Raw genomic sequence first — 12736 nt, 5'->3', positions numbered from 1 at the left:
GTTTATTGATTCACTTGTTCATCAAGTATCTAAATACCGCCTGGTTGTCAGCATTGGGCTAGATCCTGGGGCCATGACAGTGAACAAAAGTGAACGGGGTCCCTCTTCCCAGAGCTTCCAGGCCACTGAAGGAGCAGACATTCATCCACTAATCGCATCCATCAGTATGTAAAGTACAAAGTGAGGTGAGACTTATGAATGAAAGAAATGCGTTTGGGGGCGTCTGGATCGCTGGTCTAAGCCGGGGGCTGCCGAGGCTTCCTGAGGAAGTGATGCAGGAATTCAGAGTTCAGAGGAAGCAGGGATTTAGAGTGAACTGGAAGGCGGTGGAGGGAGGCCACAGATGGAGGGAGTGTGGAATCGTAAAGAGCCACTGGTTGGGCCATGGACAGAGTGAGGAGGGCAAGCCTGCCTTCTCCCCGACTCCCTCCCCCGCCACCTGCTCTTCCAGGTGGGAGTGGGAGACAGGATCCACCCGTGAAGCGGGATTCTGGAAGGCTGGCACGGGTGGTGCTGGCCGGGCAGACTTTTGGTGGCAGGGGTGGGATAGCAATGAGAGAAAGGAATTAAGGATGCATGGATGCACGGAGAACCCTTAGCTGACAGCGGAAGCCCTGAAGGGGAAATTGCTTCTTTATCCCAGCCTGGCCTCCACTGTGACTTTAGGGAAATCTCAGAGCTTCGCGGGTTATCAGCACCATGGAATGAGTCATCGCGTCCCTCTCCACCTGGCTTGGCTCCTTTAGTTAAAAATGTAGACAGCACTAGGTACCCAGGGGACAAGAGCAGAATAAGTTGGTTTTACATGGCTCTGCAGGCCCAGAGAAGAAAGATAAATAAGAGGTAATTATGGTTATTAAGACTAAAGGATTTTCCGGGTAGGGCCAATAAAGAGAGGTTGAGGCATCAGGCATGTGCAGTTTGCAGAGAAGGCTGGAGAAGCCCTCGGTACTACTTTGGCAGGACGTGAAGAGGGAGGATGACTTGGAGAATGTCATACTGCCCTCCCCAGCTTCAGTGACAGCAAGAGGAGGAAGCTGGTTTGAGACAGAGACAAGGAATGGGATTAGAGCATGGGAAGGACTTGGGGTCAGAAGTGTTGTTGGATTCAGGGATGGCGCCTGAGGCGGGGTGTGACCTAGCTTTTCCTGGGTGATGCTAACAAGAGTACGGGTGCCCACGTGTGGGTATTTTGGGCAAGAGGCAAGTTGAGGGTCCCACTGACTCTGCAATTCCTTTCAGCCCCTTTCTGGGTCCAGCACAGTGTGAGAGACCACATTTTAGAGATCACATTCAGGCAGAGGGTAGGGAGGGGGGCAGGATTATCCCAAGGAAAGGACTGGAATCTTGGGTTTTCACTCTGCCTCCAACGTGATGCCTTTAGCTTCAAATGGAGCTAATGAACTTCCTGCTTGCGAACTGGACTCCATCCTCGCCCTGCATTCTCTGCCTTTGGCTTTGACACAGCTGGTTTATGGATTGTTGACAAGACAGAGATTCTGCTGTTTGCTCAGCAGATGCGCTTCTGGAATCCTTGCACACACTCTCACCTTCCTTTCTACAAACCTCATTCCTATGTAATTCAGTGATTCTAAAGGGCTCCCACATCATCCTGTCTCCCCACGTTGTAATGCATCATCGCCCCTCTTAATGCGAGTACCTGCCAAATTAATCCTTATGGCTTATCAGCTAGAAGGGTGCCTGAGGGTCCAACCGAGTGTCTCGCAAGTTACGTTATGGGCTTTCACACCTGCCAGCTCTTTTTGACTGTTCAGATGGGCGTGTACCTTCCTTCCTGTGGCCCCGTGGTCCTTGTCTTCAGCTGTCAGTCACTTCCACAGCGGCAATTTTGTGCAGTCGTCCCTCGGGGAGCTGGGAGGATGGGGGAGGGTCAGCTGGGCTGTAATGAACTCCCTTGGGGAGTCTTCATTGGGAGGTTTTGATTATTAGGGTAGAAGAGGGTACTTGCTTCAACGATGCAAATTAACGTTGGCCTGGGGCCACCGGTGCATCAGGCAGAGGCCAGAGGGAAGCATCCACAGCTCAGCCACTTTGCTCCTCAGCCATCAGTGTCTGCCTTTCTCTCCCCGCGTGGTCTGGGGCAGCCCAGGTCCAGTGACCTCACACCCCATCTTGGCCAGCTCCCTTTTACAACACAAATACTCTTTTTTTTTTTAAGTTTTTTTTTTTTTTTTTTTTTGATGTGGACCTTTTTAAAGTCTTTATTGAATTTGTTACAATATTGCTTCTCTTTTATGTTTTGGTTTTTTTGGCCGCGAGGCATGTGGGATCTTAGCCCCCCAACCAGGGATCAAACCCGCACCCCCTGCATTGGAAGGTGAAGTCTCAACCACTGAACCGCCCGGGAAGTCCAACACAAATACTCTCATCCATACCTTAAGGCAGTGGCAGTTCATGTCTTTTCAGGAAGTAGTTGAGAGCCAGCAGGGAGTAGGAGTGGGGGGCCGGCTGGTACGATGGGTGCGTGTCACCCAGTGGCCTTGTCCAGCTCCCCTTCAGAGCTAGAGGACCATAGTGTGTGTCCACAGAAACTGCAGCCCTGGGACATGAGTGGCCTCCATCAGGGAAGGCTTCTGAGAGTGCGACCCACACCTGCATGGCAACAGGGGGACAGAGGGAGGGGCTTGGGCAGAGCAGGTGAAACCAGAGTGAAACCTGATTGTGCCATTCACTCACTGAGTGACCTTGGTGGGTCAGCGGCCCTGGTGGGGACCTTCTGCTCCCCCCTTTCTTTCTCTACCTCCCTCATACGTTTTACTGAATGCCTTCTCTGTGCCGGGTACTGTGCAATATTCTTTACATTCATTATCCCGTTGACCTGGACCGCATCGTGTCGTGCAGGTATTATCCTAAACGGGATTCAGTCCCATGCAGTTCTGGTCCTTTACGGCTGTGAACAGTGCCAGTTTTGAAGTCAGACCTGGATTTGATCCCGGCCATGTCACTTACGGGCATGGACAGGTCATTTAACATCACGCTTCATCTGTAAAAGGGGGATACTAATGCCCACTTCAAAGAATTGTCGTGAGAATTAAATGCAAACATATATGTAATAAATTATTTATAAATATAGTAATAAATGTACACATATTTACTTATAAATCATCCCGCAAGTTGCCTACCACATGAGTAGGCAACCAAGAGATGGTGGATGTCCTGATATTCAGAGGAGGAGAAGGGTGGTGAGGCTTCAGAATCTGGCCTCTGGCTTTTGTCGGCGGGGCGGAAGGCGCTGCCCCCCTCGGCAGCCGTCCGTGATGAGCAGTGTCAACCAGCGCGGTCTGGATTGTTTTCAGAGGCTGCATGAGGAGCTGCCCCTCAGCCTGGAGGACCTGGAGGACGTGTTTGATGCCCTGGATGCTGACGGCAATGGCTTTCTGACCCCAGTGGAGTTCACCACTGGATTTAGTAAGTTCTGGGGGACTTATATGGGGCATATAAGGGGCATCCCTGCCCCACCAGCTCTGAGGGTCCATGAAGCACAAGCTTTCCTGCCTCCTGAAGTCTCCGGGCTGTGGGGCATTTGGTCCCTTTTCGTGTGTCCACCCCCGCCGCTCACACCACTGCTGCCTCAGTGCCCGCCACGCTGTCCCTGCCAGGTCCTCTCCTACTGGAGAGTGGCAAGGAGCGAGCAGAGAAGCTCTGGCAGGAGATCAGCTTAAGAGAGGGGCTGAGATGGGATTTCCAGCCTGTCCGCTTCTGCTGACATACCAGTGGACAAGAGTGGGAGGCTTGTGCGGCTCGTTTCAACCTGAGTGTGGCTGAGTCCTCCAGGCTGAGGGGCAACAGATTTCAGAGGAATCTGTAAAGGGTTGGAATAGACCAGTCGTTCTCAAGGTGACCAGGAGGGAAAACAACTGAGATGCGTGAACAAGATAAAAAAAAAAGAAAAACAGATCCACCGTCAGATCCAATACTGACCACATATTGATTACAACGAGCACGGGTCAGATAAATCTCCGCACACCTGCCTCCTTCAAGGTGCCAGGTATCTGCCTGGAAACGTCTGATGCCTTTCCTGACCTTCAGGAATTTATAATTGAATTCATACAATTGAATTCATTTACATTCACGTAAATGTGAAGCACAGTGATGCTGGCGGCCAGGATCACAAGGTGATAACACAGAGCATAGGCAGGCAGGCTGCTCGAGTGCGATAGGGGAAAGGTCTTGTTTAGAGGAGAAATCAATGAAGAGATGATTCTAAGCCGGCCTTTCAAAGATTAAGAACCACAAAGGTGCCGTAGTACCCGCCATGCGCTCTGCCTTTCTAGCATCTCTGGCAGAATCTCATCCAAGTAGGAGAGACATGAAATCCGGAGCATGGCGTCCAAGGATCTTGGCTACAGGGAGTCTGGCCTCCCCTTTTCTCCTCTCAGCTGAACCTCAATCGATTCCTGGCAGCTGAGGAAACAAAGGTCTTCCTGGGCGAGTGTTGCCTAATCCAGATCTTGTGCCCATGCCTCCCCCAGGTCACTTCTTCTTCAGCCAGAAGCCGAGTGAGGAACATGCTGCTGAGCACCTGGCCCAGCTCCAGGAAGAGAAGGTGTATCAGACCAGAGGGTGTGAGGGTCTGGGTGACATGGACGAAGATGAGGAAGGCCAGTTCCAGATGCTGATGGACAGGCTTGGAGCCCAAAAGGTTTGGGAAGAGTAAGTGGCGACTGTGGTCTGGGGGATGGAGCCCAGCCTAGCGGCAGCCTCCCCATCTGTTCTGTCCAACCTTAACGCCTACTAAGCCCTCAGCCAAGCCCTGGCCCCATGCAGCCTGCCCTTGGCCATGACCTGTCTGCGTCAGGGTCTAGGGCTCTGCCTCTGCTTTTTACATTATTTTCACTGGAAACGCTCCTATCCCCTGATCTCCCACACTCCTTCCTCACCCCCTGCCGTCCACAATCAGTACAGTCCTTGGCTTAGCCTTGCTCTCTGAGGGCTGCCCGCCCATCAGAGGGCTGTGCAAGGGTTGAAACCCTTGAGGGTTTCGGTGCGTCCCGCCTAAGGCTTCCTGTCACCATCAGCTCACCAGCATCTCCACCTCCGCTGGGTCTCTGGGGCCGCAGTGCGTCCCACGTGCTGTGCTCCTGCCAAAGCCACCTTACACGGAAGCGTCTGTGCGTCAGATCCCTGAGCCGAACCAACCCTGTTCTGGAAGCCGAGGTGGGAGGTGAACCTGTTTTTTACCAGCTCATCACTTGGGTGATCAGTGACTCAGCTGAAAATTTTAGGTGGCTGCCACTTCAAACCAAACGTAATACCCCCATTTTTTTTTTCTTTTTTGCAAAAAGTGTTTTGTAAGAAAGAGACACATAGATGTAAACCCAGACCTTTGCCATTAATTGAAATGAAGTCAAGTGATGTTGTAGCTAGTGGAAACCAGAGAGTCGCCCGAAAAACATGGACTAACTTCCGCCCCTTGCCTTTTTGTGTTGGGGTCTCCAGGTCTTGGGTTGGGTGTGTGTTTCATGAGTGAGGGGGGAATGGCCTGATGGTTGGAGCTGATGTGTCTGGAGCTTGGGAAGAAGAAGACTGTGGAGGAGAATGATAAAGGGGAAGCAAGAGAGAGGGGCCTTCACACAGCATGCAGGCCAAGAAAGCATGGGTAGCTCCCAGCGTCTTTTAGGTTGTGGCAGAGTTGAGACAGGCTGGCAGAAGCCTGGGCAAGCCAGAGGGGACACTAGCTCCACTGCTCCAAGGACAAGGGACCAGATCCCAGTGACCATGCCCACGACCCCTTGAAGGCTCGTCCTGGAGGAGGGGACAGGAGAGGGCAGTGTGGGCAAGCCAAGGGACTGTCATGAAAGACAGGCATCTCTCTGCCCACCCATCACTTTTTGACTGCCACCCTCCTGCAGGGCTCTCAAATCAGAGTTCACCAGAGGTTTCTCTGAGGACGTCAGACAAAGGCCCGCGCAGGGCCGAGCCAACACGAGAGCTCCTGGAGAAGAGAAGGCTCTGGGGAAGGTTCCAAGAGTGGTCGATAAAAACCCACACACAGGAGATGGTGCCCGGCCACTGTCATCCTCCTTGAAGTTAAACAAGAAGGAAGTGGGCTTTTGCTGCAGCGTGAGGGAAAACGGTCCAGACTGTAGGACCCCAGATGAGGAAACAGAGGAGGCTGGAAAACTTCAGAGGTCTTTAAAGATCTCAGCGACCAAGATGGTTTGCGTACTGTTCTGGAAGCGGGGAGATGGATGGACTGACCACCCGGAACCCTTTCTCACCCTGCACCCCTGTATCCTTCCAAGAGAGTGACCTTGGCTTTGTCCAGAAGTGGTAGACAGAGCACCTGGGCTCCCGGCTTTTCTCGGTGCTTCGACTGGCTGAGTGATTTGGCAGCTAATCGGCCTTGGCTTAATTTTCATCCAGCATCGAGAGACTTATCCCTTCTCCAGAAATCTGGCGGGAGGTGATGTGGCCACGACTAGGAGGTTCAGGTAGCTTTGGAAGAGCGTCAGGTAGGTCTGCAAATCTCACTGGAGGCTCTCACCCTAATGGTTCTCTGCCAGGCTGCAGCAGGAACCCAGGGGATGGGAGCAGACAGACCTCGGCCAGCAAGGTGCGTCTTGATTTTATAATGCATTTACCTTATGAGGGGCAACCTGCCACAGTGATGGGAAGTCATCGTGGTATCTCCCAGAGACCCTTTATCTCGGAACCCTTTGTGCAATCCCCATTGTATCTACAGTCCAGTAGAGCGACAGCCACAGCATGTTCTGTATGGGGGAAAATGGAAATTATTCTGGGAAACAGGAGGCTCCTTACCTCCCCTTCTCTCGTTTTCTAGATCTCTCATGTCATCCAGATCAGTGCTAGGTTTTCAACAAATAATAAATACTTGTTGGGTGGGTGGATGGGAGGATGGATGGATGGATGGATGGATGGATAGATGGATGGATGGATGGTTGGTTGGATGGATGGGAGGGTGGATGGGTGGGTGGGTGGATGGTTGGATGGATGGGAGGATGGGTGGGTGGGTGGGTGGGTGGATGGATGGATGGGAGGATGGATGGGTGGGTGGGTGGGTGGATGGATGGATGGTTGGATGGATGGGAGGATGGATGGTGGATGGATGGATGGTTGGATGGATGGGAGGATGGATGGGTGGATGGGTGGGTGGGTGGGTGGATGAATGGATGGACGGACGGGAGGATGGATGGTTGGATGGATGGGAGGATGGATGGGTGGGTGGGTGGGTGGATGGATGGATGGATAGATGGATGGGAGGATGGATGGATGGATGGATGGATGGATGGTTGGTTGGATGGATGGGAGGGTGGATGGGTGGGTGGGTGGATGGTTGGATGGATGGGAGGATGGGTGGGTGGGTGGGTGGGTGGATGGATGGATGGGAGGATGGATGGGTGGGTGGGTGGGTGGATGGATGGATGGTTGGATGGATGGGAGGATGGATGGTGGATGGATGGATGGTTGGATGGATGGGAGGATGGATGGGTGGGTGGATGGATGGATGGTTGGATGGCTGGGAGGATGGATGGGTGGGTGGGTGGGTGGATGAATGGATGGACGGATGGGAGGATGGATGGTTGGATGGATGGTTGGATGGATGGGAGGGTGGATGGGTGGGTGGATGGTGGATGGATGGATGGTTGGATGGATGGGTGGGTGGGTGGGTGGATGGATGGATGGGAGGATAGATGGACGGATGGATGGATGGATGGATGGATGGATGGATGGCCTAGATGAGTTGGTGGATGTTTGGGTGGAATGGAGCAAGGGAAGGAAAGAGGGAAGGAGGATGATTGGATAGATGGTCAGGTAACTGACCAGAAGCAGGCTCATTTCTCGGTGGGCCTCTTCTCTGCTGGGTGCAGACAGTAACACTTACGTCCAGGCACATTACTAACATGGCACTATCAAGTATCACTTTTGAGTGAAATTTCTCAGATATAGTGCTTGTTACACAGCACAAGGGATTTTATTCTTTATCCTGAGGGTCCCTAGTTGTAGCTGCCTTCAGATCACAGTGGTTTTAGAATTTAATGAGTGAGATCAGATCCCCCTCTGGCTGTCTGTCTGATCACTGGCTGTAGACTGTTGAGTTTCTCCAGAGGCAGAGCAGGTCCATGGGTGTGCCGCCTCCCGCCCCCACCCCCATCACCGTGACCTTGGCCCATGTGTCTCCTCTGCTGAGCACCAGCGTGCCTGTTGGGGAGGGAGCGGTTCTAGGCACGCCACTCTGTGTCTGTGCCTCTCTGCCAGGCTCCGTCCTCCCGACTCTCCACCCGTCTCTCCGTGTGTGCACACACATCTCTCAGGCTTGCTCGCTCCTTCCCTTGCTTTCTCCTCTCCGTCACGCCCGCTGCCTCCCGGCCCCAGTGGGCTGCTGCATCTTCCCTTCCACTCCCTGCGGTGACAACTGCTTCCTGCCATCCGTCAGATGCCACGTCCTTCGCTCTCAGCTGTGAGGCCCATCCCTCCTGGGGCGACAGGCTCGCTGCTTCAGCTCCACGGCGCTTGTCCTCACACGCGCTGGGCTCCTGTCCTCCCGCTGCCTCCTGGCATTTGGAGATGCTCCTGGCCCGCGGCTCTGTGTGCTCAGCACCACCAGCTCATCGCGGGAGACAGAAAGCAAAGCTGTTGAGTGTGGCCATTAGGAGGCCAGCATGACTCCTGGCTCCATCACTTCCCAGCGGAGTGATCTGAGACCGCTCACCTCACGCTGAGACCGCTCACGTAAACGGGGGTGTTAGCAGCACCTGCCTCACTGGAAGGTCAAATGAGCAAACGTGCATAAAGCAGCCAGCATGCGGCAAGCGCTCAATAAATGTCAGCCACTGCTGTCGCTGTACTGACAATGATAATGATGTTCTAGCCATCGGTGTCACACCTGGGACCTCCGTGTGTCCCATGAAGCCTCATGTCCACGCTCCCACCCTAATGCTCCTTTTTCTCTCACAGTGAAAATGATGTCAAGAAACTCTGGCTGCAGCTGAAGAAGGACGAGCCTCACTTACTGTCCAACTTTGAGGATTTCCTGACCAGAATCTTCTCGCAGCTCCTAGAAGCCCACGAGGAGAAGAATGAGCTGGAGTGCGCCCTGAAAAAGTGGGTACCAGTCTCAGCCGCCCTCTGTACAGACACGTGCAAAGCAGACACACCTCTTCTGTCTTATATTCGGTGACGCCACCTTATGACCATCCTCCAGAGCGGGGGCCGGGCCTGTGGCTGTCCCCGGGTATCTATTTCTAAGACCTCACTCACATTTATTAGGCCCTCACCATGTGCTAGGCGCGATCCTAAATTCCTACACAACCCATTGGGATATTTATCATTATCCACAATTTACCAATGGGAAAGTCGAGGCACTGAAAGGGTAAGGAACACGCCCCCAGAACACACAGTGTGTAAGCGGCAGAGCCAGGACTCAGAGCAAGATGGTCTGGTGTCCGAGACCCATTAGAAACCACTGTGTCTGCCTTGGGGCGGTAAGGCCCCAGCCTACAGGACCTACCCCCATCTCTGGACCAGCCCCCGGCCCTCCTGCCGTCTCACTCCCGTCATGGTCTTAAGTTTCTCCTGCTGCCCTCCTGGCCCCGGGCTCTCTCCAGATATTCAGTGCTTTCTAGAACTCCTCCTGTACTGGAGGATGCCGCCCCAGGCAACGTGCTTGGGACCTGAAGAAGCTGCTTGGGAGCCAAGCCCGAGTTGGCCAGGCCCCGGGCGCCGCAGGTGCGGGCCTGCCAGGTGGGTGTCCCTTGGCCTGCGGGGACGAGTGTACCAGCAGGGCGCTGTGCTTGTCCACACTCATCAACGAACGTTACAGCGAGGAGCTCGATGTTGTGACCCACAGCGTGCGGACCGCTGTCCACGCACCACCCTGAGCTCCCTTTCATCTCGTGCCTCCCCCCATCAACTCTAAAGTAACTTGCTGAGACCCACTGGCTATACACAGGTCTGGAAGAGGACCTTTCGGACCCTGAATTATGAGCAATCGTGGCCGTGTGGTGCTGGAGGGAACACGGTCGGGCTAGAGGAGTGTTCAGAGCATTTTGGGGTGAGGCTCCCAGGGCTGGGAGAGAGAGGGGTTGAGGGTATACGCTATAGAGCCTTTAGCTGAATAAGCTGTGAGTCAGAGCTGAGTCCGAATCTTGGTTCTGCTGCTTACTAGCTGTGTGACTTAGGCCAAGTTACTTAACCTCTCTGAGTTGCAGCTTCCTTATGTGTAAGATAGGGACAGTAATACCCGTGTCATAGGCCTGTGAGGATTACATGTCAGCATTTAGAACAGTGTGGGCACTTAGTAAGTATTCGATGAATGTTAAAATAATAACATTTATTACTATTTTAAATAAGTACGTCTGTGAGTCTTGGAGGATTTGCCTGGCTGAAGTGGAGAGCTGGAGGTGAAGTATAAGGATCGCTTTATCCTTCCAGACAACACAGTGTAGAGCTTTGCTGTCGAAGCCTAGTCTATGGAATCACCTGGAAGCTTCTCGGGAATGCAGAGCCTCAGGCCTCGCCCCAGGCCTACCGACTCTGCGTTTTAACAAGATGTCCAGGTGCCTCTTGCATGGATGCGAGAAGCAGGCCCAGGGAATCAGGAGCTCTGGGTCAGAGTTGTGTGTGGCCCTCCAACCAGCTAGCTCTGTGACCTTGCTCTGGTCTCTTGGCCTCTCTGAGCCTCGATTTTCTCACGTGTAAAATGAGGCTTATTTTCTGCCCCTCACCACCGCCCCCTCTGAGTCCAGCACTGCTCACCCCAAGGAGCCACAGTGAAAGTCAGGGGCACCCCCAGAGGGGACGGCTCCCTTGTTTCCTAAGGAGACGAGGGCCGGAATGGCTGCAGTGACCCAGCTCGGGGCCCAGAATCTTACCTGCAGGGGGCCCCTCTGCTGGCCTGCACCTCTGCAGGGAGAGACTTACTGCAGAGCCTCTTGGGCCGTACATCCATCTCTAAGTGGCCTCCATTCGTGTTTTGGTTCCAATTCAACGATGGTTAAAAAGGTCTTGAGCTGAAAGTCAAGGTCACTGTCAGCTGCATGGTCGAAACTAGCTCAGCCAGGAGTTGCAGTCTTCTGTGCCCATCCTCCGTTCATATGCCTGCCAGCTACCCCTGCCCCAGGTCAGCTGATGGAGTCCACTCCGGCCGGGGGACTCGGGTGGGCTCGGGGCTCACTGAGCTCTCTGGCAGTCCTTTTCCTAGAGACCTGTAGCGAGCAGAGCACTGCAACAGGAGACAGGAGCAACCTGAGGTCCTGCCCAGGCACCGCCACTGACCGGCTGTGTGACCTCAGGCAATGTGCTTTACCTCTCTGTGCATCTGTTTCCTTACCGGCAACATTCGAGAACGGGATTGGTGTTGTTCAAATTTTCTGATTGTGACTGGCCGGGAGACACGCGCTTGACTTTGCAGCTCCCACACACTTGTGTGTGTGAATAACTGAGGCAAAAGTTTCATGAAACGTGTTCACCCTCGTGACATGTGACGGACTCTGAGGTTTTCTCTTAGAGTCTCTTGTGTTCTCTTCTCTTCTGTTAAAGAAAGAAAAAGGTTGTTCACATCTTGTTTCCAGGTTCCTCCTGGACCAGGGGATCCCTGAAGGTCCTTGCAGCATAGAAGTCAAAGAAAAAACTGAAACCCCAATGGGATACAGAATAGTTAGATGGGAGGTTTTACAGATGGTTCAGCATGAGGCTGAGTGATTCTGGGACATCTAGGAGGCGAGTTTGGGGGTTTGGGCTTGTTTGCAGGAGGGGCACCCTCTGGCTGGTGAAGGGAGAGAAGGGAAGGTCTGGGGCATCGTTTGACTCGGGCAGCAGTCTGGGGAACCCTGACTGTCAAAGCATCTCCCAGTCTCCGCCACGAGCCGGTTGTTCAGTCCAGGGGCTAACACGTCACTCCATCTGGGAAATGAGCGCTCGTCCCAGAGAGGGCGACGAGACTTGCCTGCTGTGCGCAGCCGAGGGCTGGGCACCGGGCTACAGTCACGTGTGACCAGTAGCTGCCATGTAACGGGCACTTACTCTGTGCCAGGCTGAGCTGAGCCAACGGAGCACAGAGTCCCCGTCTTTGAGGAGTTTACGATCACACCAGTGAGGCAGAGCCGTAAAAATTCTGCCGCACAGCCGACCAGGAAGTCCCCGTGCTGTTGAAACACCTGACAGCGTGGCCATTGGCAGCAGTGGCCCCAGCTGCCTCCCCCTTTTCCGAACCACACACCTCATTTCTCTGTCCCACGGGGCCCAGAGACTTGCGACCGACGTGGGGGGAGTCCTGGTCCCAGGTCCCCAGCCAAGCCGTGTCCCTCAGGGTTACAGTTTCACTGCAGTGAGTGAGAAAGGCCCCCCTGCGGCATCCTCCAGGGTCACCTCCAGCCTCTAGGAGGGAGGATGCAGCGGGGGCAGTGCTTGGGCTTGACATCTTAAAGCTGATGTCCGGAGGCCCAGGCTCTAGGGCAGTGTCAGAAGCAACTCCAGGCCTTTCCTCCCGGCCGTGTATTTTATTTTCTGACCCTGCATGTCGGGAGCAGAGGAAAGAGGCAAGCCTGGGGGCCTTCAACCTCCCACCCTCTTGCCTTTGGGACAGAAGTTGAGAAAACCTCAGATCTGAGTTAGACTCTGGGTTCAGTGTTTGACACTGGCGCGTGTCCACTGAGAAGCAGCCACGGCCCGGCGGGGTGAGGTGGGGGCCAGGTGGAATGCAGGGCCCTGAGCTGGTGCCCAGCTCGTCTGCGGCACCTCCAGAGTGGACTGC

The 12736-nt window shown here is 54.1% G+C and overlaps 1 protein-coding gene across 9 annotated transcripts in view; it reads left to right on the top strand.

The window, feature by feature from the left end:
• CRACR2A (calcium release activated channel regulator 2A) overlaps window positions 1-12736 on the top strand; it is a 163549-nt gene that overhangs the window by 94978 nt on the left and 55835 nt on the right. For all 9 annotated transcript variants that reach the window (XR_016394848.1, XR_002645097.2, XM_022577328.2 and 6 more), the window contains 3 exons: window positions 3318-3429; window positions 4494-4674; window positions 8941-9087. Coding sequence is in view for 7 of the 9 variants with exons in the window: in XM_022577328.2 (XP_022433036.1) it covers window positions 3318-3429; window positions 4494-4674; window positions 8941-9087 (440 nt within the window). In the remaining 2 variants the exon portion in view is untranslated. The remainder of the gene's footprint in view (window positions 1-3317; window positions 3430-4493; window positions 4675-8940; window positions 9088-12736) is intronic.

Source organism: Delphinapterus leucas, chromosome 11 (assembly GCF_059928025.1).
Source record: "Delphinapterus leucas isolate spDelLeu-1000000601 "Yukka" chromosome 11, BTC_Dleu_Yukka2, whole genome shotgun sequence".
Lineage (NCBI taxonomy): Eukaryota > Metazoa > Chordata > Mammalia > Artiodactyla > Monodontidae > Delphinapterus > Delphinapterus leucas.
This window is presented reverse-complemented; position numbering and strand designations above follow the sequence as displayed.